General features: G+C 58.7%; 1 protein-coding gene across 9 annotated transcripts; it reads right to left on the bottom strand.

The window, feature by feature from the left end:
- Positions 1–245: 245 nt before the first annotated feature.
- On the bottom strand, positions 246–27,437 carry TMCC2 (transmembrane and coiled-coil domain family 2). Of its 9 annotated transcripts, none has more exons than XM_037410346.1 (5): positions 27,160–27,437; positions 18,493–18,999; positions 2,646–3,580; positions 2,185–2,320; positions 246–1,581 (listed from the first exon to the last, which is right to left on the bottom strand). In XM_037410346.1, exons 1-5 carry the CDS (start codon positions 27,328–27,330, stop codon positions 1,270–1,272), a joined length of 2,061 nt encoding a protein of 686 aa, XP_037266243.1. In that variant the 5' UTR covers positions 27,331–27,437; the 3' UTR covers positions 246–1,269. The 9 variants fall into 9 exon arrangements, with proteins under 9 accessions (XP_037266243.1, XP_037266244.1, XP_037266249.1 ...); XM_037410347.1 differs by lacking the exon at positions 27,160–27,437 and adding an exon at positions 21,058–22,503; XM_037410352.1 differs by lacking the exons at positions 18,493–18,999; positions 27,160–27,437 and adding exons at positions 11,674–11,816; positions 13,888–14,068.

The raw sequence follows: 27,437 nt of genomic DNA, 5'->3' as shown, positions 1-27,437 counted from the left end.
GTGGGAAAGGACATGTACCTTCCTCTCCACCTGCTGGAATTGCCTCTGCCCCTCCTGTGGGACCCCTCAACCCTCCCAAGCACCCCGTGCCCCCGTATCAGGCTGGGAAGTGCCACAGAAAATGTTAAGGGGCAAATTCTCAGCTGAGGCAAAGTGGTTCAGGGGCCTCCGAAGTCGGTGGAGTGGCACCAGAGGAGGATCTGACTATGCATATAGTTTTATATATATATATTTATATATATGTGTGTGTGTATAGATATATTACATAAATATATATGTATGAAATAATTTAAGAAACATCCGAGACAGCATGCTGTGCTCTTGTGTAGGGCCAGGGAGGCTGGGAAGGCAGCTGCTCGCCTCCCCCCACTCTACCAGCTTTGATTCACAAATGGAAACAGAGTCTTGAATTAAATTAAAAACCGCACGCGCACACACGCACACGCACACACACACGACACAGTGCAGAGGCTGTAAAACTCAGAGGCGTGATGCTGGAAAGTCCAGGTGTCCCTGAAGAGATCAGATCAACTAAAGCCAAAGGAGGGGGAAAATAAATAAATGAAACCAGCAGAGGGGATCTCGCTTGTGCTGGTGCTGTCTCCAGCATCAGGTTCCCCCGTGTCTGCCCAGGCCCCCGTGGGGACACAGGGACAATGTCACAGCACCGCTCTGTCCTGGCTGGGCTGTGGTGGGGCTGGGAGAGGCTGGTGGGATGTGCACGTCCTGCTGCGTTTGCCTTGGACCCGTGTTTTCCTTCACCACATGCTTTGCTTTCGCTCTATCCCAGGACTCAGCTTTTTGCCATCTTTGTCATCAAGGATGAAAGGGAAAACCCGGCCCCAACTATCGCCTCTCCTCTCTCTGCGGAAAGTTCTCCCAGAGCCGGGTTTGGTCCAATCCTTCCCATCAACAGAAGACCTCTGCAGAAGACCTCCTTCCCACAGACTTTCAAAACAGAACGACATTTAAAAAACAACCCCAAAAACCCTAGAAAAACCCAGCACTCCATAAATAACCAGTTTCTTCCAAAACTCCTCGTTCCCCATCCTGCCCTCCCCAGACACCCCAAAGGACCGACGGATCCCGGCTCCAACACGCTGTGCTCCGAGCAGTCGCTGCTGGCTGCAGCAAGGATGGAGGGCCAGGAAAGAGACTGAACCAAGCGTGTGAAGAAACAACCTGAAGGCTTTGGACCACCGTCCCCCCCTTCCTCTCCTGTGCAAGAAATGGAAAGCCCCCGGGGCTGCACAGCGGCCAGGCTGCGGATCAGCTGGAGAGCAGAACATGCTCCAGAAAGTAGCTGATGGAGTCCCAGTGCTTCCAGAGGAAGAAAAGGAAGAGGACGAGCAAGGCGGTGCTGAGGATGCGCATGCGGGTCTTCATGAGCGGGGTGATGAAGTTGGCAATGGTGGAGACGAAGACGAGCAGCACGGCCATCAGGGCAAGGATGACGTTGATGAACTTGCCCAGCAGCGCCCGGGCGTTGGCGTTCTCCACCCCTTCCAGCTGCACCACCTGCTGCTGCTGCTGCTGCAGCTCCAGCTTGGTCACCCGCGTCAGGCAGGACTCCACGGCCTCCTGCAAGGGACACAACGTCAGGGCAAGCCAGCGGCTCCGTGGATGCCCCGTGGAGGATTTCAGTCCTCGCCCCGTGCTTGGATACCTGGCTGCTGAGAAGTTCTGCTTGCACAGCTCCAATGGGTGTACAACCTTGTGACACAGTGGCCACCCCAGCTGGAAAGCAGCTTCCCTCTGCAAACCCTTGGCCCACGCCATGTGCCACGTGTGCCCGTCCTGCACTGCCTGTGCCGGGGAGGTCTTGGTGCCGGGAGGACCCACTGCAGCAGGGGAGATGACCCGAACCGGGACACTGGGGACTATGTGCTGGCCCAGATGTGGCTTGTAATAGCCCAGCACTGCAGCCATCCACCTGGAGACTTGCCCTGCCTTGAGCACCCGGGGGCTTTGGCATAGTGGGGACTCGCTGGGGCACAGACAGGGATTTTGGGGACATGGCTGAGTTACCTGCTTCTTGCTGTGACAGCATCACAGTGAGGATCTCATCTCGGAGGTGCTGGAAAAAGGGATCCCCCTTTGCCCACCCTCTTTCCCAGCCCAGAGAACCTCCCTGCCCTGCGGATGGAGGGTGCAGTGGGGGGCTGAACCCTCACACACCCCTACCTGGATGTCCCGTGCCCTCTCGTAGGACTGGTAGGCCACCTTCTCCTCCATGCTGGCCAGCTCCTGCTTCAGGTTGGTCATTTCGTTCTGGTGCAGCTCGGTGAGATCGTTCAGCTGCTCCTCCAGGCGCTCGTACCTGCGCATGGGGGGTGGAGGGGCTGGGGTGGGCAGGTCTCCCCACAGAAACCCCTGCCCTCCTTCCCCTGACACTAGGGCAACCTGCCCAGCCCCTCCGACCCACCCTGCTCCAGGCTGTAGCTGGGTATAGCGGCCGAAGGGAAAGCACTGCGGGATCCTCCACAGGAGTGATGCTGCCGGTGGGTCTGGCAGTGGGGACTGCAGCTCCCCGTGCCCCTGGCATGCAGGGCTTAGCCAGACAAGCCCAGGATGGTGGCCTTGTGGTCCCCAAAGAGCCACCCTGGGCGACATGTGCTGCTGCCCTGGCACCCGCCCGTCCCTACCTGTACCGCTCTTCTTGCAGGCACTGTGTCATGTAGGTGTAATCCCGCTGCAGCTGGGCCTTGAGGTCCTCCATGGAGTCCTCCAGGTGCGACTGGCTGTCTTTGATCTCCCGGAGCTCCTCCAGGATGGTGTCGAAGTTATTGTGGTGGCTGTCCAGTGTGTTGGACTTGGGGCTCCCCAAGCCGCCGGGTCCTGCCCCTGAGTTGCTGCCACCAGCCGAGCCGGAGGTGGCACTGGAGCACTCGTCATCGCTGCCATACTTAGGGCTGGAGACCAGGGTGGCACTGCCGCTGAGAGCCCGGGAAGCCTCCTCCGGGTGCCCGTCGTCCAATGTGTCCTTCAGGTGGGCGATGTTGTCTGCGCTGCCAAACTTGTTCCGGATGAGGCTGGCAAACTCCCGGGGCTTGGAGACCACAGCAGTGTGGGTGGCCTGGGACAGCCCCGAGAGCCCTCCCTTGACACCCTCCACCACACCGCCCCCAAAGCCGCTGATGCTGGAGCGAACGTTGGCACCCACATCCTTGAGACCCTGGTGCATGTCCCGGAAGACATCCTTGGGCTGCCGGGAAGGGCCGTTCTGCTCGATCTCCTTCAGCTTCTTGTGGTAGTGCTCCAGCTTCTTGTGCAGCTGCGCGATGGTCTGCGCCGACTTCTGGTTCTTCTTCTCAAAAACCTGCTTGATGCGGGAGGCTTGCTGCTTGTCCGCGTTGTTGGCCAGCTTCAGGTACTCGGCCACGTTGTCATCCCGAGCTTCCTGCTCGATCTTGATCTGCTCAGTGATCTTGAGGATCTTTTGGTGCAGGTGCTCGATGGCGGCTTTCGTTCTGTGAGGGTCGGGGGTGCCATCGGGGACATCCAGGCAGACGGTGCCGTCAGCATCGCCGTGCCCGGCAGTGGAGGGCAGACCGAGCGCGGTCACGTCCCCCTTGTCCAGCTGCAAGCAAAGAGAGAGGAGGGCGATGCTCAATGGAGGGAGCTGACAACCAGGCAGCCCCCAGGGAGGGGTGGGAGGGGAATGGGGCTGGGGGCAGAGGAGGCAGAGGGAGCCAAGAGCTGGGCAGCAGAATAGTTAACCAGAGCAACAGCAAGATGTTTTTTTCTCCAGCTGGTTAAGCATTTCCCAGCCATACCACTACTGCTGGCATCCCAGGAGTAAACCAGTTAGAGGGTGCAGCAACAAAAGAATGAGGGTCTGGGGTCTGGCTTTGGCCAGGGGCTTTCAGCAAGGAGCATCCGCCGCTGGGAGTTTGCCTCGGACTTTCTGCCCTCGCCCTGTGCACAGGCACCCGCGTTTCTGGGCTGCCGGACACCCAGTGCCAGCCGGGGAAAAAGGAATGAGAAGCTAAAACTGGAACCCATCATCAAATGTTCCACCAAACCAGCAGTGAGAGCAGGGATTGAGCAACCCGGAGGTATTTTAGTCTTGTTTTCAGACTTTGGCTTTTAGCCTAGATGCACACAGGAGTTTTTCAGCTGAAGAGAAGCTCTGCCACAACCCCAGTTTGTGGGTACCGGTCCCTCGAGAGCAGCAGGCTGCAGGAGCAGCGGCTCCTTTGCTTCCTTTTCCAAGTTTCCCACCTGGCAATGCCAGCCTCCTCTCGCAAACACAAGCTGCCACCTAGAAAGTTCGGACACATGCTGCTTGCCGTTTTACAGGAGGGAAAATTGGAGCTTTGGGAGAGGGAATGACTTGCCTGAGGCCACACTTAAAACCACCGGCAGAGCCTGGACCGCAACCCAGGGTCCTGCCTTGTGCTCTCCAACCCGGGCATGCTGCTTTGCCACTTGGGGAAAAAAAAAAAATAATCACTAAAATCTTTCCAGTTGCTGGGTTTTATATGCGGATTCTTATGCAAATCTCAGTGGTTGTATAAATGGCTCCTGGCTTCTAATTAAGAGCTGCTTGAAAGTTAAATACTGTTGGCAGACCTGAATAATTTCTAATTTCCATCACACTTTCCCCGAATGACCCTTTAATAGGGATAATGCTGCGAGATCATTACTTAGGAGTGTGTTATCACCAGGAAATGCCTTGCGCGGGAGGGAGGAATGTTCTCAAGATGCTGCTCATAAACACTCCCGTCTGCAGCAGGTCCCACATGGGGCTCGGGAAAGCAGGGGCAAACGCTGCCCTCCTGCTATTCACTGGCATCTCCTCCTTCCCCAGCTCTGCTGTCCTGCTGGGAGCCTGGGGGTGTTGGTCTGGGGGTCTCAGCCTCTTGGGAGGCAGAAGCAGACAACCACAGGCTTGGTGGGAGCATCCCCCAGTCCCCTCCCCAAGGCTTTTCTTCTCCTTTGTAATACAGGGCTGGAGGATGAGAGGAAAGGGGAGAACCCAGCAGCCCCCAGCCTGCAGGTGGATGCAGGGCAGAGCTGGGAGCTGGCTTCAGTCTGGCTGGAGCAGCACATTTTTTTTTAAAAAATATATGCCCAACAAACCTGCAGAGTTTTCAGACCCCGCTGCCAGGCTATTTTTAGTTGCTCAGCTGGGCTGGGCCCTTCAGCTGCCCCACAAAGGCTTTTGCTCCGGTTTCTTATCGAGGGGCAGAAATTAGAAGCAGCAGGAAACAGACTTTTTGCCCAGATGTGCAATTCTCTGCGCAGTAAGGGACAAACCAGCTGTGGCAAAGGAAAAGGCAGCCCTGGAGATGCCAAATCGGGAAACCCCAGCTGGGGCAGTGAAGGGGAGAAGTTGCTCAAACTTTATTTCCAAAGAGGGAAAGGTTTGGGAACCACCCAAGCCTTTGCCCCTGCAAAGCCAATCTTTCGGATTTATTCGTGGGAGTGTGTTTGGGAGCGCGGCGGGAAGGGAGGGCAGGATGGGTGGTGGACGACACGGATCCGATGCTGCCCATCTGTGCTGACGTGGCTGGGGTGAAATCCTTTCCCCGAGCCCCACCAAAAGCTCTGCTCTCTCTCAGACGCAGGAAAGTCACATCAGGTTATTGCTTTGAAAACAACCACCAAAAAAAAAAAAAAAAAAAGACAATTCTGATCTCTGCAGTATTAAAAGACACTGCCTGCTAAATCCCAGCAAGCCTAAATGACTGTGCAGTGGATTTAACAGGGGGATTAGCAAAAGCCACACTTTCCCTACATGCAGAAAACCTTCTGGTACGCACATGGAAATGAAAGTGTTGTTTTCCAGTGCTTGTTTTCCAGGCGGGCTCGGAGAGGAGAGTAGAGGCTGATGTGGGATGCGGGAGGAATGCAGGACGCAGGAAGAAAAATTATTCTTATCAACAGAATTCAACCCAAGAGAGCTGAGATGTGCAAAAGCTTCAAGCTAATAAGCTGAGCAAACAGTACTTAGAGGGCCATGGCTGGGCACAATTATGCAATGCTGGTTTATTTGCTGCTGCAGGTTTGATGGAAGAAAGCCCAGGTGGCAGGTGAGGAGCACAGGGCACAGCAGCTCGCTTGTGGCCACGTCCCCAGCCCGGGGCTCTGGGTCTCCTGGCACACCCAGGACTGGAAGGGATTTAAACCCATTCTTACAAAATTGCAAAATTATTGCAAAGTTCAGAACAAAACTCTCAAGACACTTACTCACGCCCTGAACTATTCTGTTTTCCATCCCCTATAGCCTACTGGGAAGCGCAGGGGATGAGCTAACACCGCGGCTCCGGCTGCATCCACCCCGAGCGAAGACTTTCACTACGAAGTGTGATCGTGGTTCCCAGCTGAAATGCAACATGGGGATGAAACGGCTGCGGGAAGGACCACGTGCACCCTCAAGCATGGGAAAAATAAGTACCACCGAGCCGTCGAGGGGTGCTGGGGTGCAGGGCAGACCCCAGGAGCTGCTGCACTGATCCAGCAGCTCTGCAGCACGGGTGTCACCGTGCCCCAGGCCCTTGGTGGCTGTGGAAAGCCGCGAGGGAGAGGCCACGGCCGGCAGAGAAATGCAGGTGGGCGGTGGGCATGGGGAGGTTGATTTGGGGGCAGTCACAAAATACAGGTACTTCCATGGCCCCTCTTCCTTAGAGCACTTTATCAGCGTAGTTCGGGACAGCATCCATCCTGTGCACTGGTGCTGCCAATTTGCCCAGCATCACCGGGGACACTCTGGGTGTCCCCAGTCCCGTCCCCATCCCCACGTGCGTTCACAGCCCCGTGCCTCCCCGAGCGGAGCTGCTATTCCCACCAAACCGCGTTACCCACCCCAGGCGTTGAAAATAGAATCAGGAGCCCTGACTCACACTTCCCACCCTCCTCCTGAGCCTGCAGCCGCGACTGAAGCAGGCACCCCGTGTCCCCCTCCCTGCCCGCTCCCGCACCGTCCCTGGATGGACACAACGGGCCGGCAGCAGCTGCCGCCGCTGATTTACCAGCCTAAGAATAATTTTTCTTACATAATGGAGCGAGGCATGTTAAAGGTTTCATCTCGCAGCGGAGCTTCCCACCCCGTCTTTACTGTGCCAGCACCGATTGTGCTGGTGGGTTTCATTCACCGAGCGCCAGAAACAGAGGAACCGAAAGCCCCTACGGGTCTCTCTGCCCATCGCCATCCTCCCCGCAGTCCTATACTGACCCCAACGAGTGTCGGGACCTACCTCCATGGCGGGCAAGGCTCGGGTCCCCCAGGGCTAGTCAGCGTGGGCTGCTTGGCCGCATCCCTGCAGCGTCCCGGAGCCTGGCAGCAATGCATGGGCAGCGCTGGCTGCCATGGCAGGTGCTGGCACGGGGGAAGCAGCAGCTGATGGCAGCGAGGTCTCGGGGGGCAGTGGGGAGGGAGGCAGGAGGAGAGCCCTTCCGCAGCCCCCCGTCAGGGCTGGCCCCCCATCCCCGGGCGCTTCCCGAAGGTGCAGGGATGGAGCCGATGGCTGCAGCGGGATTGCCGACTCAGGAAATCTGCTGAGGCTGTTTACAGCTTTCAGCGACTGGAGCTTTCAGGGCTGTAATGCCAAACCCCCCTCGTCCCCGTGGCGGGATATTCACACGCCTCCAGCCCCATACGCTGCCTGTGCCCTGACGCAGGGGGTCGGGACGGGCTGTTGTCATCTGCTGTGTCACATACCAGGACATAAAGCCTGGGAGAGGCAGGGGGAGGGCAGGCATAAAGCAAAACCCCGGGTGGGACCAATGCACAGGGAAAATAGTCGACAAGCAAGGAGCTGGGCAGCCTGACGGAGCTAAAAGCGGGGAACCAGCCGCTTGTGCCAGGACTAGGTGGTGTCTTGGCCCACGCCGTGCACTGGGATGGACCTGGACCCAGCCAGCTCATGCCACGGAGAGCGATGGGGAAGGTTGCACCGACCCGATTGTGCCACGGGAGAACATGCAATGCACAGAAAACACATCCAGCTGACTGACCAGATAGAAGTGCTTGAGATTTCACATGCAATTAAAATGATATTAAATGGGATATCGGAAAAGCAAGCGGGGCGACAGCAGGCTCTGGTTCTGCAGAAGCCAGTGGCAATGCGGAGCCACCCCCCAGGTGCTGCATTTATGCTGGGGCCGGTGGAGCTGGTGAGGAGCCGCAGCAAAAATCCTGGGTGAGAAAGGAGACCCGGAGCTTGTGTGTTTACCTGAGCCCAAACCCGTGGGCTTGCACAGAGCAGGGTCGGTGTGGCCAGCGCTGCGGGTCAGCCCTGGGTAAGAGCGACTGAGGGAAGCAGCATTCCAGCCCACAGCCTTACGCTGTGCCAGACCAAAGCCCTCAACATGCCCTCCTGATGCTGGGGCTTTTTGAAACCTCAAACCAACTGTGGCTGCAGATCGGAGCATTTGTGCAGCCGCAGACAAAGGGCTAAATGAGAAAGGTTCACTTGCAGCTCTCTGCTTTAGTTATTTCTCACAAAAAAAAAAAAAAAAAAAAAAGCAACAACACAACAACAGCTTAGGAAGTATTTTCAGCCACACATTGAATTGTACAGGCCGGACTGATGAGCTGATCGTGACCTAGATGCATGTTTAATGGGGAAGACCGTGCTACTCCCACAGCTGAGACAAGCCGAGCGCTGCTCAGCCTCCCGCTTCCCATCGTCTCTCGGGCTGTCCCCGTGTCCACCTGTGCCCTGGCAGCCTGATGCCGCACCACCGGAGAGGCTCTGGGTGCAATGCTGCACCTCTGAGCGACGCTGCACCCCCAGCACCACCGGCGTTGGAGCTGGCCTTGCCAGGAATTAGCAGCTGTGGTGGGCAGCACAACCATCAGCCTGACCTGGCATGGATGGATTTGCAAGTTTTGGTTAGACGGCTCCACAGAAGCACCATCCCCAAGTCTGGGTCCCTCCATATCTTGCAAACGTGAGCTCCCGTGAACCTCGGCACAGACACCACCACCCTTACAGCTCGGCAAAGCTTCCCTGTGGGAACACCTCCCTTCCAGGAGACACCAGCTCCGGCAGGTCTGGGGCAGGGGCTGCTGGCGCTGCCGGGCTGCCAGGACGCGCACGGCTGCAGATAAGCTGGGCAGTGTGGCAGCAGGAAACAGGCGCAGAAGCAGCAGCCTCCGCCTAGGCTGCTCCCAGCCGGGAAGGCATTTCCTTGGATCCCCCCCAGCCTTTAGCCCAGCACTGCCAGACCCTCCCGGACTGGCATCAGGCCATGCCAGCAGCTCTCCGTGCACCAGTGGGTGCCAGGAGCAGGGAAGAGGCAGAGCTGGAGAAGTCTGCCACGGACAGACCCAAGGTGTGAAGCTGCTAAAGCCCAGTTCAACGCCAATAACCAAAATCCTTGACCTCTTCCAGCCCAATTCCTGCCGCTGTGGCACCGGCACCAGGCCCAGCACCCTGCCCCGGGCATCCCCAGCCGTGCCGCCGTGCCTGGCAGGAGTTTATATGAGATGGTGCTTGGGACCAAGGGATGGGCTGAATCAACCACCCAGCAGCACAGCTCACCAGTGCTGTCTTCCAAAACCAGTCTGGACTGCTGGCCCTGCAGCGGGGAAGCAGCGCTGGAGGGACCCGGCTGGTCCCTGCACCCCAGCCTGGGGATGGCACAGCCCTGCGCTGAGCTGAGCATCCCTGCAGGCCATGTAACCCCTAGGCGTGTTGCTTCTATACACAGAGCCGCTGGCAGCCCCTCTGTTTCTTGGTCTGTCCTTTCAGGCGGACAGGATCTCATAGGCAAAAGCCTCCCCTCTCCACCTGGCTGCAAGTTTGGGGGAGCAATCTTTGTGCAAGCCAGCGCTGAGCCCCTTCCCTGCACGCTCACCCGCTGTTTGCAGGCACTGGCAGCAGGTGGTGGTACCATCCGTACCGAAAGGCACAAAGAGCAAATTCCCCGCTAAGTTAAACCCACCAGGAACAGAAACTATCTGTGCCTACCATACGGTGCTCAGCTGCACTGGGGAAGGGTGAGGAAGGAGCTGAGCTTCGTCCCGGTGCTGCATCAATGCTCCAGAGATGTGGGGTGCAGCCAGACCCTGCGGGCAGCGCCACGATGCTGCCCATGGGGACTGGTGGTGGCAGCACCCGTGGCTCCTTGCCAGCGTGGGTAGCGTGTCTCCTGTGGGCAGGCATTGCCCCTCGTCCATCCCTCCGGTCGCACTGAGCTGCCCCAGCAAGGGTGGATTTTGCAGCCTGGCCGAACCCTGGGCTGTGAATGCCTCCGGGCATGACACGGGGCAGATTACCGAGTGACGCTGAGCTTTGGTTTAACATCTCTCATGGCATCACTTCTCATTTTAGCACAGGAGCCAGAGGTCACTTCCCATCGCTTTTCTGCTGTCTCAGCAGGGCAGGCAAAATCCCCAGCTGCACAAGACACTCTGGAAAACACCCTCCCTGCTGCGAGCTCTGCTTTCCATTTCCCACATTTAACGCGCTGTGGCCGGCCCCCAGGCCCATCTGCCCCACCAGCACTGCAGGCACAGCCCCGCTTCCATGCTGCGACTCGGTCCACCCAGCCCACCGTTAACTGCAATCCCTCCCCGGAGCCCCCACACCTCCTGCCAGCTCACAGCCCCCCCGCAAACCCTGCCTGACCTGCCAGGCTGTCCCTGGCCTCAAGGAAGGATGGAGGAGCCTGGATTTCCCCAGAGGAGGCCGAAGAAGCGAGGACTTTGATAAACGCCAGGATGCCCAGGATAAGCCTTTGCGGCAGCCTGCTGCAACGAGACCTGGATGGCATTTTTTTTTTTATTTATTGAGGACCTCAGGCAGCTTGATTTATAGGAAACCACCTGTTCTCAGCTCCCCGGCACAAGGGGAAGGTTAGAGTTAGCAAATAATTGCAGAAGCAAGAACATTGCCTATTAATGCCCCAGCAAAGCGAGGTGGAGCAGTGGTGGAGCATCTCCCCTCCCGAGGGCACAGCTTCCCTTCCACACAATGCAAAAACCCCACTGGCACGGGAAACATGGGGGTTTTGCAAGGAAATTACCCGCGAGGTTGGCAGTGGACTCCCCTTCATCCTTAGCACCAGCTCTGCTTTCGATTTAGTCCACTGCTTAGAATGTGGCAGCTATGTTTTTCAGGCCTGCCTGTAAAAGGCAAATTTAAAAATAAATAAACCCCAGCTCCCGTACAAACAAAATCCCTGGATGGCCACCAAATCACAGCACGTTCGGCGTGTGCCGGTGCTGAATGGTGCAGAATCTGGCCCTGAGCTCCTACAAAGTCCCGGTCTGAGCATCTCAACCAAGAGACAGGTCACTTAGCAATGCAACACAAACACCCAGCAAATTTGGGACCTGAGCTCTGCCTTTGCTGGCCAGCGTGGCCCGCAGCCGGGGCTGGGCTTAGCGTAGAGGAGCAGGCATTAAAAAAACGGAGGAAGACGGGCTGAGCTGCACCAGCCTGTCCTCAGCCAGGCTGGGAAAGCTGCATACGGATTATTGGAAGGCAGCATGCTGATAGAGGTGCAGATCTGTAAAGTCCAGCGCTCCTTAGCCTCACATTCCTGAGTGCATTTGGTTCCCAAAGCAAGTGGCTTCCCGGCGCAGAGCCCGGCGGCAGCCTGAGCTCCAGCTGCAGGGACCACCCTGCTTCTCACCCCTTATTCCTGGGCACCCCGCGTCCTTGCCTTGCCGGTGCCTAGCAGCAGGAAGGAGAGCAGAGGGGGGGGGGTACTTACAAAGACACCCAGCAGAGAATTTAAGAGCAATATCCTTTTCCCAGGACAGGATTCGGGAGGATGCGGTTCCGGCATGAGGATGCCCTGGTCACTCCTGCCAAGAGCCTGGCTGGTGCTCCGCGAGGCGGCCGGATCCTCTCCCTCTGTCATGGCTGCGGTTAAGGAGTCGGAGGGGCAGAGGATCGTTCGACGTGCATGTGCAGAGGAGGCACGACGAGGCTCTGAGGCAGCCAAGAACAAGCAGCACAGGCTGGCGAGCCGGGAGGGAGCCTGGGGGAGCGGGAACAGGCTGGGTGCCACAGGGGCCGGTCCTGCTCCTCCAACTGTGCTGGGAGAACAAACAGCACCGCCAAGCGCTGCCTGGCCGGCCTGCCTTCCGAACCGTGCAGAGGACAAACAAGCGAGCCGCTGCGGTTCCCCGGTCCCCGGTCTGAGCTGGGCTGGTGCCACCATCCCATGGGGCTCTCGGTGGCAGCAGGCAGGGGCTGTGCTCCTGTGACGAGCCCTGTGTGGAAGCACAGATCCCGGGATCCGACCTTGCTGCCTGCCCTGGGCGTGGGGAGTCCCTGTGGCTCTGCACCCCTCCACAGCACGTGGATCTCAGCATCTCCTAAGTCAACACCACATCTCCGGGCTGGGGACTGTCTCTTGTGCCCTGGGCTTGCAGGTCACCGGGAGGGACACATCTGCAGGGATGATTCAATGACCGCCCCCCATGGGTGAAGCTGTTCAGGGCCCTGCCTATGCTTGGAGAATCTTTGGAAAAATTCCCACTGTTGTTGTTTGCTGGAGGGAATAACCCCGCGAGCTCCAGCAATGGTGCTGCTCTTTGGCTTGCTGGGTGACACAGCATTACAGCCACCACCAGGACCCCTAGCCCACGCTGCCGCTGGGTTCTGACACCTCTGACAGGCTGCTTGTGCAGCTGGGGGGGATTTTTGGCAGCTTTTGCGTGAAGGGTTTGAGGGGGAAGGCAGGGAGAGGCAGGGAGAGGCAGAGCCGCAGCGAGGCGAGGAGTCACAAGGCAGGACCCCGTTTTGCTCATCCTGACTCAGGAGCCAAATCCTGCTCTCAGCTACAACCCAGCCACCTGCCCGCGGGGGCAGGGGATGGGCAGGAGAGATTGCAGCGTGGATGTGAACCCTTGCTCTTCCAACCCTGCCCTGTCCGCCCTGGGCAGCCACCCTGCACATCCCAAACCCCCTGGGGGCAGGCGGCAAGGCAGCGTGCCTGTTGGGGAGCGGGAGCTGCTGGTGGGCTGGGAACAACAGCCATATGTCAACGAAGGCTGAGGAACACGATGTCTTTTGCTAGGGGGTGAATCAGTACAAAAGTCTGATATTCTTCTTCTCCTGAATTAATTAAGCAGCAATCTTGGGTATCTTTGTCTTCATAGCTATTATCTGCTTTTCCCAAAGTGCTCCTCAAAGCACCATCCCAATGGGAGTGAGGGAACGCGTTCCCACCACCACGCTTCACTCACAGACACACGCCTCCAGTGTCACCATGCCCAGCAGGGGCTCAGCCTGCAGCCGAGGTCAGCAATCCCCCCCCAAACCCTTGGCCCTTGGAGGGTCTCTGCACCCTGGTGCTCCTGGCTCACCCCCTGGGGACCCTGCCCAGGTGCCGAGGGGATGCCTGGCCGTGGGGCTGCATGGAGGGCAGCTTTCCACCACCGTTTCCTCTATTCACTTTTGCAGTCACCACTGGCCTATTTTAGCTCCTTCCTCTGAGATTTTAACACCCGAACTCACCCGGAGTTCTGGTGTAGGAGGGGAGGATGTGCTTTGCCTCCGTCAGCAAATCCTCCTGCAGAGATGCAAGGGACTTCACTAAATGCATAGAAGTGTTGGCTCTGGTCCCCAGCTGGGGAAACTGAGGCAAGGACTGTGGGAGAACCCCTGGCTGGGTTAGATGTGGGGGCAGCAAGCAAAAGCAGTGAGACTCCAAAGTCCCGTGTCCTCTGAGCTTGTGCCAGCTCCTCAGGGACACGTAGGTGCTCAGCACCTCCAGAAAGCAGGCTGCCTGCTCAGGAGCTCAGCCTCAGGCTTCTGGTTTTAGGATCACTGGCCCCAGCAAAAAAACTCCTGTTAAAAGCAGGGTTTAGGGGCAGCAAAGCATCAGCAGCATCCCACCGTCCAAGCCACCCCAGTGCACCTGGCTGACCGCCCTTGCCACCACCACGTCCTCACCCGCCGCAGGGAGAAAGGATACTCAAGTGCCGTGGAGCAAACCCGGCTTCTTACTGGCAAGCCCCCGGCCCCGGGGCATCTCCCCTCTGAGCTGGAGACGGGCTGGGGCTGCTCAGCACCCCGACGGGCCACGCTGACCCCGGGAGCTCATGGCTGGGTTGCGCAGAGTGCCCGTCCCTGTCCCTGTCCCAGTTGTCAACTGAGACCAGTTCTGGGTAACTGGAGCCGTAGGAGGTCCACGTCCCGCCCTGAAACCGAAGGCGTCAGATGCCGGTGGGGCCGGAGGGAGCCAGAGGCTGGGCTGGACACATGGCAGCCAGGCAGCAGATGCCTGGCAGGGGAGATGAACTTTGCCTGACGGCTCCAAGCTGCTGGGGCAAGGGCTGAGCTGTCCCGCAGCCTCCTGGCCACCGCTCACCCAACCCTTCCGTGCCCGTGGGCCACAAGCCACCCCTGGGGTGGATGCTAAGAAACGGCGGGTTTCTCCCTGCCGACTAATCCGTCTCGCCCTGATATAGCCACTGACCCAGTGGGCAGCTAAATTTAGCGGGATGAATCCTGCCCTGTGCTGGGAGGGCTGGTGCCCTTGAGGCAGCAGGATGGCAGGGATGGGGCTGTAAGGGCAGGTCCCCCTGCAAGTCAGAGCCCCAGGGCACTGCAGACCACCCCCCCACAGCAAGCAAGCAGGAGGGGGGAGATGGGAGCAGGAGAACGGCACGCTCGGGCTACCAGCCTGTAAGTAAACGTGGCTCGCAGCCGCCCAGCGCCAGCCTGGCCCGCAAGCCCAAAGCTGAGCCGCGGCATGAAGCCCCCCTGCTCTCCCCCCTTTCCTTGCCTGTGTCTCACGGGAGAAGAATCTGCGCCGGGGGGCCAAGGCGGCTGCAGGAGGGGCAGGGGGTCACGGGCAGCAGCGGCAGCTGGTGCTGTCACTCGCCCAGGGACACGGAGGGCAGACGGGCAGGGAGCGCGGCCAGGCTCCGGCCCCCCGCACCCCGCGGGGATGCTGCGGGTCCCGGCCGCCGGGGCTGAGCACGGCGCACTCGTGACACTAGTGAGCGGTTCCCTCGGGGACGCGGGGGAGAAGCCGGCGGGGGCGCGCAGGGGCGGCCCGGGCACGGCGTGCGGTAACGCTGCCCTCTAGCGGCCGCGGGCTCCCCCCCGCCCCCGCCGCTGCTCGGTGCGGGGGTACGGAGGGACCCCGAAGCCCCGGTGCAACCCGCGGGGGTCTCACCTGGACGTGGACCATACCGCAGTCCCCGCAGGCATCCGTGCAGCTCCCCGGTAGCACCAGGCACAAAACCCCGCGGCCGCCGCGGTCCAGCTCCGGCCGCCCCGGTGGGGACAGGGACGAGGGTCCCCCCGGGATGCTTTGTCCCGCCAGCACCGGTGCTTGGCTGACCCCACCGCCACGGGGGACGGGGGTTTGTGGGGAGACCCCACAGCTGCTGCTGCCAGCGCCGGGGCCGCGGTGGCCGTCGCAGTCAGTAATGCCCATCGGCCCGCCTCTCCCACGAGGTGCTGGCGGGTCACCAGGAGGGGATTAGGGAGATAAGGAGAAAGCTCCCCAGCAAGCTCCCATCGCTCCCATCGCCACGCGCGGTCCTGGCCTGCAGCCTCCCCCTGCCCCAACGGCGCCCGCTGCCACCACCGTCGTCATACGTGCCACCGCGTCTGCAAGCTGGCATGTCCCCGCGTGAAACACCAACGCTGGCCACGTGCTCCCTCGGACACACCAACACCAACGTACGCCCCAAAGGTGCCACCTCGCTTTAGCTGAGCAAAGGAGCCACACGTGATGGGACGCACAGGTCAGCGGCTGCTTGAAATCCAGGGATGCTCCCGGCTGTTGGTACCCACAGCCCCGGGGAAGCGGCTTCCCCAGCTCACCCGCGAGCAGAGATCCATGTTACCGCAAACCAGAGAGCACGTGTCCCCACGGCACCCACCGGCTGCGGTTCTTGGAGCAGAGAACACACAAAACCCTGGTCCCAGGCTTCGTGCAGTTGCCAGCGGGAGGCACGGGGGGTCCGAGTCATCCCACCCTCATCGGGAGCGATGTGCACGGACAAGGTGAGCAGGGCATGGCGGGGGGGACAGCCACGAACGCATGTGCTCCAGGTGGGCATCGCCCTACAAAGCCAAGCCTTGTCCCCAGCGTGTGGCACAGGTGACAGCCCTTTGCTTGTCCCCTCCCCCCCCCGGGTCTCAGCTGGGGGTTACCGCTTGGAGATGCTCCCCACGACAGGGGCACAGGGCAGGTGCAGGCAGCACAGGGGGTGCGAGGCACCTCTGGGCTTACACCAGGAGCCCCAGCCAGAACCATGTGCTCCCCAACTGCCACAGCACCCCAGCAGCCACCCCCTGGGGTGACTTAGGGGGTGCAGGGGGGAGGAACCGTGTGTGCCTGGCTCCAGCGGGGCGCAGGGTGGTCCAGCACTGGCAGGGACCACAGAGCAAGGAACCGATGCAAGTGAAGTAGGGAAGGGAAAACTGCAGGAACCTAATTAATTAGAAAAAAAGGAAAAATAAAATCAATAGCTGTTCAAAAAGCACTTGCTGAGGCTGAGCGATCCCATGAGGGTTTAATCCAGCGTGCGCTCAGGCCCTTATGCAATGGATGGAAAATCCAGCATGAAATTTCTGGGGGAAAAATTGGTCTTTCACAGGAGTCCTGTGCAGCCCTGGGGCAGCGGCTTCCAAACTGAGGGTGAAACGGGGAGGAGGCGTCTGGCCCTCGCAGGACAAGGCAGAGGTGACGCGAAGTGATTGCTGGCCCAAAGCCCCCATGCAAACCCGCTTGCTGGGGTCTGGTGGAGCTGTGCTGGGTGTGCTGGAGCCCAGGGCACGGCAGCACCAGCCACCCCTGAGGAAAAGGAGCTGGTTTGCCGCAGGCAGAAGGCTGGGTTTCCTGAGGGCTACGGAAAAATAATACGGCATGACAATATCACATAGCTCTTGTTTCTCTAAATAGGTTATTTTTCCACTGCCTCACAAAGGCCCCAGTATCGCCTCTCTTCTTATTACTCTTTGTGTCATATGCAGTTAATTATTCATCCCCTTTCTGCGCTCTTCGTGCTGCTCCGTGAGCAAACATGGACCCACTCAGCTCTCGTCTCCCTCCGGGTGCTTCTGTCCCGGTGAGAACCACTTTGGCTCGAGGTTTTGGCCTTAACCCCAGAGGGCTCAGCGGGACCGGGCTCCTTGCAAGACCAATGCCACGGGCCAGATGGAAGAAATTTTGGCTGCAGATGCTCAAACAACATGAATGGCTCCTGGCCTTGCTCGGGTGCTTGGTGCGGTGTGCTGGCATGGGGAAGGTCATGAGTGCCCTGGGAAGGGTCGGGGTGCCCAGATTTGCACACACTAAAGGGGGGAGAGGAGGACATGGGCAGCCGATTCTTGCAAAGCTGTTGATACAATGACGTGTTTATCCTCTGGGACCCGATTCCCGCGTCCCGGCAGTGGCCCTGTCCCCGCATGGCTGTGGCAGGGAGCAGTGCTGGCAACCGCTGCAAGCTGTGAGAGTCAGCTGCAGCTCGGCGCTGGAAATGCCAGGCGAAAAGAGAAAGAAAAAGTATCTGGTTGATCCTTTTTCCATTAGCTCAGAGGGCAACAGAAGTCTCCAGGTCAGATTTCCCTCTCGGAGACTCAGCACCGAGGAGAGAGGAGCGGCTGGGGGTAGGGGGTGCGTGGGAAGCATCGTCCCCAGCCCCTGTCCCCGCTGGGTCCCACTGCTGGTGGGCGGCACAAGGACCAAACACCCCTGCTGCTATCCCAGCCTGCAGCTGTGGCCAGCCACTGCCACCCTGTCACACAGCCCTTCCTGCAAAAACCACTCAAGAGTGCTGCAGCCCGCCTGGCCATCTCCCCACCCCAAGCCCTACAGCTTTTCCACTTCACTGCTGGTATTTTCAGGTAAAGTAAAAAAAAAACCCAAACCAAAAAAACAACAAAAAAACAAGAGAGGATGCTTCCAGCCCTCAGGGCTGCAGAGAGTGGGTTTAGAGCGTGACACCCCCCGAGCTCCAAAGGCCAAGGAGAGAAGCTGACACGTAGAATCCCACTGGCACCTGGAGCACCTCTCGCCGCCTGTACCTTGTCCTCAGCATGCCATGCCGCCGCGCTAATCTCAGCTGTTTCATAATTAACGAGGCTAAACGCTAGATGGAAATACCATCCTCTCTATTAGCTCTGCACAGAGCAGTTTAAAAATCACTTTGGACGGAACCCATCTGCAGCCGCCTGGAGGAACCTTTGTAGGCACCCAGTGCTGGGATGCCCGGGATCATCTCTGACCCCACACCGGGGGTGCCATCCCACTGGCACGGAACTCCTGCCAGGTCCTTTTCTCTCTCCCTCAAATCCCACTCTGGGAATCAGACCGGGATACATCCCTGCCTTCACTTCCCTGCGAGAAAAGCATCAACTCCATCATCCAGACCCAACTCACTGCTGGGCAGGGGCTGCCATCCATCGTCCTGCACACCCAGTGCCACCAGCACTGCCCCCAGGGACAGTCTCCTTCCAACAGCATTTTGGGGTGCTCAGCACCCAGTCCTGCCCCTGCTCCCCAGCGTGTGCTCGTGCCCCCCAGCCGCCCAGCCACGTCCCCACGGCACAGCCCTACCTTATCAGCCAGGCACTCGGTGTCCTCGGTGAGCAGGTAGACAGCCCCGCTCTCGGCCAGGAGGATGGCGGTGTCGGTGGTGGAGGAAGACCTGGGGCGACCCTGGTGCTGATGCAGGATGGCGGTGAGGCTGCTGTCCTGGGGGGCCTTGCGGATGAGGTGGGGGCTGCCTTTTTGGGGCTCCAGCGAGCCGCTCTTGGCTCGCCGGCTGCCACTGTGCAGGCTGGTGCCACGCTTGATGGAGGGGCGAGAGCGGATCTGCTGCAGCACCCGGTTGAAGGCGGTGGGACGCGCCGGGAGGTCGTGCAGGGACATGGCGTAGGAGACGCGGTGCATCTCCGGGGACCGCTCCTTCTCATCGGGGGAGTCGTGGTCGGACGTGCCGTAGTGCGGCGGCAGCGAGTCCTGGGAATTCTGGTGCTCCCGCTCTCGCGACCGCCGGCGGCTGTGGAAAAGGTGCTTCAGGCCATGGCCAAACATGGACCCTTCGGACAGCTGCTGGATTTTCTGCAGGAGAGGAGAGAAAACAGCCCCTCTTACTGTCAGGAAGGGACGGCATCACCCCACTTTGGCACATATGGCTCTGGTGGCCGGTGCCCATGCTAGCACTGAACCAAAACACAAAGCTCCAGGGCTCAAAATGCTTCTGGAGGGCTCTGGGGACCCCACCCCAGCCCAAAGTGATCTGAGAAAGGGAGCAAGCCCTGCTGCCCGCACTTCATTTTATAAACGTGGAAAAATATTAAACATTAGTGTCCATTTGATGGCACCCAGGGCTGAGCACAGTGGCTTGGGATGGGTCAGATGTGCAACTCCAACAGCATTCCCCACGCCGGAGAGAGGTCTCCAGTGAGCACTGGTTACCCCTAAAAGGAGCAAGAGGGGCAGAAAGACTCTGGAGAGCGACGGAGGGAGGGGGGTGCCTGCTGCAGCCAACGCTACGTGCTGTGCAGAGACCCCGACCCTGAGGGCAGCGGGGACGGAGCAGCCTTTTTCCCAGCTGGAAAAGCCAGGGTTCCTCCCAGCCTTGGAGCCTTGGCCACCGACGCGCTGCCAGGAGCCACCTGCTCCCTGAAACAGGAGGGCTTTTCCCTGGGGCAGTTTCCATGGCCCCTGAGCGCAGCATGGACCAGGCTGGCCTTGCTTATGGGGGTCAAACCGCAGCTCATGGCCCAGTGCCACCAAATCCAGTCCCTGCTGGGCAGCAACTGGTTCCCAGCAGGAGATGGGGGCATGCCGCTCCCCCAGGCACCCCAGGGTCTTCCTCTCCCAGGGGGCTGAGACTCACGTTCCCACAGAGCACACGGCTTTTCTTGTGATGACTCTTGGGAATCGGGGTGGATGCTAGATGCAGCCGCGGCCAAGTCATGCAATATGGATGGTGGAACAGATCATGCTCTTGATTACAGCTGGGTCAGCCCAGCGTGGTTTCCCTGCAGTCACTGGAACACCCAGATTTGCATCCATGGGAGATTTTGGCTGGGTGCCCTCTGCAATCCCCTGTGTGTGGTCAACTGGGGGGCAGCAGCATGAGCAGCAGCTTCCAGCATCTGCAAAGGGCTTAGCAGATCCCGGATCCCAGACCCCTGGTCGATTGCAGCTCCCAGGCAGCAAGTAAAGGAGCTCAGGTTATCAAAAGCTCCTCTCACCTCCCAAAGCAGGTGACCTCAGGTACCAGGAACGCAGTAGATCACAAGGCACAAGTCTGCCCTGTTGCTTTCTGCCTGGATTCTGGAGTTAAGCTGAGCATCCTACCTCTGTGGATGCCAGTCCTGACCCTGCTGATGTTCAGGGACATTTCACCATGGATTTACTGCGGCCAGGACTCTCCCCAGGGATGCTGGTTCCCATAACTGTGGCGCTACCAATTACTCATGCTTGAAAACCAGCGTGAAGCGGGCACAGCACTGGGAGCTACTTATAGCCCCAGCGACACTTGGCAAAAGCCCCGGCCTTTAGAAAGGCAGTGATGTCGGAGACACAACCTCCAGGAGCTGCAGACTGTGGATGATTTCACGGCCATACAGAAAGGACTTCATCTCCTAAAAATCCCAGACATTGAAACCACAAGGTCCAAATCCATAAGGGCCCAATTCTCATCACACCTGTAATATTGACAAGGAATCAGCAAGTAGATCCTGTGTCACTAAACACTACAGGCAAACCCCTTAATCCTTCTGTTATCTATTCATAATGAAAATTTCTATCCTTTTGGTTTTTCCTAGGAAATATATAATAAATCTACAGTGCCGAATTGCTACTTCAGGAAATAGTGATTTAAATTTTATTCTATTTATAGAGTCTCTATGGAAACAGAGACAGCATTAGATAGGTAATAACTATAAACCCACAGATTTCTACCATCAAGGGTATGGCATACCCTCGGATGCACAGTTAGCCCTTTAAAAAGTCCAAGTGAAAAGAAATGACTAACTCCCTCCCCTGAGGGTTATGAAAACAAAATAAAAGTGAAGCTGGCAGTAAAGGAGAGGACATTTTCCCAGGACCAGCGTGGACGTGGAAGCCAGATGCCCTTAGGGGGTTCTTGATCTAATAGAAATTCACCTTTAAAAGAAATGCTCCTCATGCCTTTTCCAAATTTTCCTGAAAGAACCTTTCATGGGCTCTGCAGGTAGAGCTCCTGGCGGGATGGTAAGAGATCTGCATGGGAAAAAGGGGGAGGGAAGCAAAAATAGGAATCCCAGCTTTGCTGTTCCAGGCTTGAACCCCACTGGAACGACGGCTTGTCTCCATTCGAGAGCTGCTGGGTGTGGGCACCACGAACAAGCCATTCTGCAGCGGTTCTTACAGGGAATTTGTTGATGTAAAACCTCTGTTTTCTTACATTACTCCGGGATATTACTGCACTTTCAAAGCAGAGGCATTTTTCTGGCACAAAATGACTCGTGGCTCAGTACAGAGCGTCTGCACGGGCTATTTTGGAGCAGTCGTTGCTTAATAACTGATGCAATGGATACGGAGGTTAATTTCTCAGTGTGGACAGCTGTAAACCACGAAGATTACTGCAGAAATATCCTTATTTCTCTTGTCTTCTACATTAGTGCAGCCAGGGTCTTGCTCTGAGACGGGGACTTGTTTCCATGGAATTCAAAGGAGCAGCTCCTGCTTCACGTCCCGTCGTGGATCAGTTCTTGGCTGCGGCGGGGTCAAGCCCACGGCACAGTTCGGCTGAGCACAGCTCTGGGCTGACCACGGTCAGACCCTCTGCCTCTTCTGTCTTTATCCACTGATGGAAAATAGTCCCTAAACCGTGAGAAGCCAGGAGGGGGCTGCACAACCCCCCCTCCTTGCACCCATCCCACTGCCCTGCCTGCACCGAGAGCCGAGTGCCAGCCCTGTAGGGATACTGTGAGGACAAGCCATGTCTGGCCCAGAGCTGGAAAAAAAAAACAGTTGAACTCAAACCAACATATTTTGCAGGAAAACAGTGACTTGGATGACTGTTTTGTCTGGGACGCTGCTCTTTGGCAACTTCCCATGGGAGAGCCAGGTGCTGCCCTTGCCCGCTGTGGCAGGGATGCGCATCCCTGCCTCCCACTCGGGCTGTGCTGGGCTCTCCAGGGTCGGTGCTCCTGCCACTGCCAACTGGCCACGCAGCCCCAAACCTCCCAGTTTCACCCTAAATGGTTTCCCAGCTCTGCCCCGACATCCAAACCTCTTACTCAGCTTTCAGACACACAAGGAGGGGATCTTGTTGCCGTGACCTTATAGCACAGCCACACGCTGCGAAATCCTGCTCAATTGTTATTATTATTGTTAATTATTTATATCCCTGGCCCGCCCAGAGGCTTCAGCCAAGACTCTGCAGCCCTTTGGAGGAACTGCACAGGCACAGTGGAAGACTATCCCACTCCATCCCGTCCTATTCTATCCTGTCCCATCCCATTCTATTCCACCTTGTCCCATCAGATCCTATTCTATCCTGTCCCACCCCATCCTATTCCACTCTGTCCCAGGCCACCCTATTCTGTCCTGTTCCATCCCTCCCATTCCATCCCATCCTGTCCCATCCCATCCCACCCCACAGCACTCCATATTTTAGGCAGGGGGAGCCGTCTCCCCCCGTGGGCACAGACAGGGAGAGGCCACAGCACCGAGCAGCTCACAGCCCCGTGAACAGGACCCCAAACAGGACCCCTGGACATCCTGCTCACCCCCCAGGGGGTCTCTACTCCTCCTGTTGCTTTCTCCAGCTGATCCTCCTCCGGGTCCCCAGCAAGGGGGTCCTACCAGCACCCAGCCCCCCACTGCCAGCAGCCAGGCTGGGGGCCGGGGGCAGAGCTGTCCCCGCGGGGTGGCAGCCAGCCCAGCTGCCCCTCGCAGCCCCATCTTCCACCAACATCCTGAGCCCCCCTTCTGCCTCTCCTCCCGCTGCCACAACCAGCAAGGAAAACGTATAGATGTTCTAAAATGGAAAATAAAGCACTCCCCCACACATGCTTCTCCTCCCGGGGACAGGATGAGAGAACAAACATGTGACAAACATTACTCATGATGTTTAATGCACTACCAAAACGCTATAGTGAAACGCAGCAGCTTAAACACTCTCCAGAATAACATCCACGGGGCTGGCACCCACTGCCCAGCTGGGTGAGCTGTGGACCCCCGGGAGCTCCTGACCTTGGGTGGCATTTGCAGGGTGAGATCTCTGCTGCTGGTGCCGAGAGGAGCCAGATGTGCTCCCGGGGGGATAACACAGCCGGTGACAGCTCACGACTGCTTCTCCCATGGCTGTCACCTCTGCGTCTCTTGAATTGACTGTGGGGATGCTGAGTGCTGAAATTTGGTGGGAAAGAAGGATGTGGACCCTGGGGGGGTGTCAGACCGGGGGGGGCTGGCACCATAAGTAGCTGGGCACAGAGTGCTTGACCTTAGCCAAGCAGCCCACACCAACATGTGTCTGTTGGGATGTGCGGTGCAGCTCGGGGGACAGCATGTCCCAGCCTCAGGTCTCACCCCTCCACCGCGCCTGGCACAAACCCCAGGGAAACACGCTGTCCTGGCTGCATCCCACCCAGGAGGATGCTCTTCTCTCCCTGGGGGGCTGCGGGGTCCCAGTGTGCAGCTCTGCCAGGGTCCCTGCCAGCAGCCCAAGACCTTTTGATGAGCAATGCCCCGGGGAGATGATGGATGCGGCCGCTCCAGGGACCGCACTGCTCCTGCTTGAGCTGCTTGACAACAGCTCCATCCCACTAACCGCAGGGGAGCCAGCTCACCTTGGCGGTGTCCTTTCAAGACCAAAATATGCCTGGAAAATTGTTCGTGCGAGGGATTAAATATAAATGTACCTGAGGGTTTAGAATAGGGGATGGTGACCTTTCCAGGGAGGAGTTGTCCTCCACATCCTCCCTGCAGCGAGCAGCCTGCACGGGCACTGCTGGGGGGGCCCTCTGAACCACATCAGGAGGTCTCCACTCCCAGACCCATCCCCTCATAGCGAGGGACCTTCAAAAAAAATAAACTAGCTGAGTGGGTTTGGCCTGCTATGAGGAAATGGGATGTTAATGCTTCACGCCGTTCCCTCCAGCCACTGCTGTCCCAAGCCCACTGCTCTGGGCAAGACCTCTCCTGGGGATTGAATGGTGGGGCCTCCCCTCGTCCTTCATCACCCTCCTCCCCAGAAAAGGCTCCCCAGCTCCAGGAAGCCCCAGGGAAGCTTTTTGTCCATGGATGTGGGGTTTGAATCTAGGAAGACGGAAGGGCTTAGGCCAGTGCCTCTGGACTCCTGATTTGGCTTTTGGGTTCAGAGGGAAAAGCGGGAGAAATGAAGACCAAGACTGTGAAACTGGAGACGGAAATGATGCCAGGCGTCAACTTTCAGCCCTTGGCCAGATCAGCCTGTTTGGGAAAAGAGAGACCCAGGGAAAACACTCGGCTCAGAGATGCTCAGGGAATGTGGGAGTGGGACCAAGCAGTGAATCCCTTGGTGGTGGGACACCCCGGACACCCCAGCAGCCACGAGAGGCTGGATGTCTCCTTCTGCAGTGTTTTGTATGGATCCAGTCACTCTGCTGCGGAGTGCAGAAATCCCTGCCACCCAACGTATTTTTGAGCAGAACTATGTGTCATGCATCTGCTTTGCTCCTTGCCAGAACTTTGGGTTTTTTTTTTTTCCTTTTCCCCTAATGGAGCTCTCGGCAAAAGAGCTGGAGTCGGGCTGGGGAAGGGAGAGCTGCTGCAGATCTGCTGGGGTTAGAGGATGGAGACGACACCAGGCATTCTGTTGTTTCCAGGTTGCCAGCTCAAATCCATCTTTGGCTGGCAGCAAACAAAAGTTTACATCTGATGCTTGCTCAGTGTTTGCAGGGAGATGAAGCTGGAGGTCTCGGTGTGTGGCACCATGCCAGCCTGGGGACAGCAAAGGGGCCAAGGACCAGTTTGTTTGAACCCAGCCCACCGCGGCGAATGCAGTGTGGCTCCAGAGGGGGTTGGGGGCAGGAAAAAAATAAGATTATATTAATGATGCCACTAATTGTAGCAACAGGAGGCGAAGCAGCTGCATCGGTGGTGTCTGTGGCAGGGCCAGGCAGAGCGCCCAGCTCTGCTGCGGAAGCTGTGGGCAGCACCGAGGCACAATTTTTCATGTGCTCTGCCTGGCAGAGTAAGTTTGAGGAATCATTCCATGTAAGCAATTAATTGCTGGGCTATAAATGCGTTAAAGGTGAGCATCGTGAAGCAAACCTGCATTTAGGTATCATACTTGCATCAATAAAATCAATGGGCATTTGGCCACTGCTGTTGCTGTGAGCTGGACCGGGCTGCAGACTAGGCTGAGCTCCAGCTCAGAGCGGGACGTGCTGACCACGGAACGCTTGGCCATCCCCATCGTAAGCCGTGGCTCCTTCTGCCCCATGCTCCCACCGCCTTCTGACTCCCTGTGCAGGTGAAGAGGGCCCTGGCTGGGATGGGGAGAGGCTGAGGGATGATGCAGATGAGAAGCACTACCTTGGACCATGCCAAGCAGAACCTCCTCCAGGTAAGGTTGTCCCACCCCACCAAGCCTTGCGTGGCCCTGAGCACTGTATCCCCGTGGATGTGCCCTCCTCTCGCATGGGGGTCTCCCCTCCAGCTGTTTTTAGGGCAGCAGCAGCAGCTGTACATCACATCAGCAAAGCCAAAACGGCCTCAGGAGCAGGAGCTGCTGCTTGGACATCAAGGAAAAGGCATCGCATGTCACAGCAAGCAGCATCCTGCAGCCACGGGGCTTCTTGTCCTTAAAGCAGCCGAGCTCTCCTGCAGGAACGGGGGGGTTTATTTCCTGGCTGCCCTTCTGGAAGGGATGCATGCAAGCACGGCAGCAGCCTGGCAGTCCTGGCTCTGCTTCCCCGCTCCCGTGTGACCTTGACCGTGCTGGTAAGACCTTCTAGGCCAAGCGGCAGGCTGGGGTGCTCCACAACAAGGGTCTCCTCCTGGATGCCAGGCTGCCCCAGGTGACCAAGGACATTTTCCACTTTTGTACCAATCTTTTTGAAACCTCTGTACCACCGCAGCGCAAGCTCTGCAGGGAATTCACCTCCGTGACATAAAGACCCATCGCACCCACGCCAGTGGGACCCTGTTGCACAGCTGGGGGTCAGAGCTGCTCCGCTTCCAAACCCACAAGAAATTTCTGCCCAATTCCACCCAGTCCTGCCTGCCTGCATCCCTGCCCGTGCCCTGCCACGGGGGACCAGCTCCCTTCCCTCCCGCAGCGCTGCAGCGCCGCGTAACTTGTTTTCCTCATTAACCGGACACAGCCCGAAGGCACAGGAGGAGCAGCCTCGGGGCCATTTATACACCGTCACTTCCCGGCTGCCGCAGCACTAATCCCAGCAGCGCTGGCGGTCCCCGAGCATCTCCCCACGCTCAGCGCCGGGGTGACTCTGGCCGTTATTTCCCAGGGTCTGCTCAGCCCCTCTGCAGGGGGACAGCCCTGTTACTCCCAAAAAGCCTGCTCAGGGGACAGCAGCCCGCTCCAGGCCTGCCCTGGGGTGCCACCCTCGTGCCCGCAGCCCCCTTGGCAAGGGCTGGGGGTGTCACCAGGGTCCTTCTCATGTCTCCCACCACTACCCTATGATTATCGCTGCTTTTGGTCGCCACAGCCTCGGTGGTGCCCAGCCCCACGCGTGCTATTGCACTGGGAGGTGTCCCACTGCGGGGGCACTCACACCCCCAGGGGCATCCCCACCATTGGGAGCATCCCCAGTGCAGCAGTATCCCCAATCCCTGGGAGCATCCCAACCTGGGACCTCTTCATCCCAGGAGCATCCCCATCCCAGCAACATCCTCATCCTGGGACCATTCCCACTGCAGGAGCATCCCCATCCCAGGAGCATCCTCATTCCTGGACCATCCCCATTGCAGAAGCATCCACATCCCAAGAGCATCCCCACCCAGGGCCATCCCACATCCCCCAAGGTCACACCTGTAGCTGAGCAGAGACCAGGCTGTGGGGACGGTGGTGCCCCACCAAAGCGTACATCCCACCGGTGACCCCACCGGGCACTCACCACCACCAGGAACCCCACGGGAATGCCGTAGGGTACGTGCCCGGTTGCTAACCCCACTGGTGAACCTCGGGGTCCTCACCCCTCCGGTGATCCCACCGGGATGCTCGCCCCGCTGTCACCTCACCGGTACCCACCGGCCGATGCCACCACGGCTCACCTTCAGGTCGGGGGGCTTGGTGCGCGGCGGGGGGACAGCGCCCGCCTCGGGGGGGGCCGCCGCCGCCGCCTCCCCGGGCTTGGCCTCCATGGCGGCGGGGCCGGGCGGCTCCCCCGCGGCGCCGGGGTCCTCCTCGGGCTGCCGCAGCTCGTCCGACCGGCACCGCTTCATACCGGTGCGCCGTGCCCCCGGGAGGCGGCGGTGCCTACGGCCGCGGCGGCGGCGGCGGCGGGCGGCGCCCGGGCGGCCGCTGCGGGGCCCGAGGGCTGCGTGCCCCC

Source organism: Falco rusticolus, chromosome 17, assembly GCF_015220075.1.
Source record: "Falco rusticolus isolate bFalRus1 chromosome 17, bFalRus1.pri, whole genome shotgun sequence".
NCBI classification, from domain to species: Eukaryota; Metazoa; Chordata; class Aves; order Falconiformes; family Falconidae; genus Falco; species Falco rusticolus.
This window is presented reverse-complemented; position numbering and strand designations above follow the sequence as displayed.

What these genes read in the sequence shown, in the direction of transcription:
- TMCC2 (XM_037410346.1), bottom strand. Translation starts at nt 27,330, where the DNA reads ATGAAGCGGTGCCGGTCGGACGAGCTGCGGCAGCCCGAGGAGGACCCC. An exon ending in CTGCAAGAAGAGCGGTACAG is followed by an intron (nt 2,321 to 2,645) that starts GTAGGGACGGGC and finishes CCCCATGCGCAG; the next exon opens with GTACGAGCGCCTGGAGGAGC. An exon ending in AGAGGGCACGGGACATCCAG is followed by an intron (nt 1,582 to 2,184) that starts GTAGGGGTGTGT and finishes TGTCCCTTGCAG; the next exon opens with GAGGCCGTGGAGTCCTGCCT.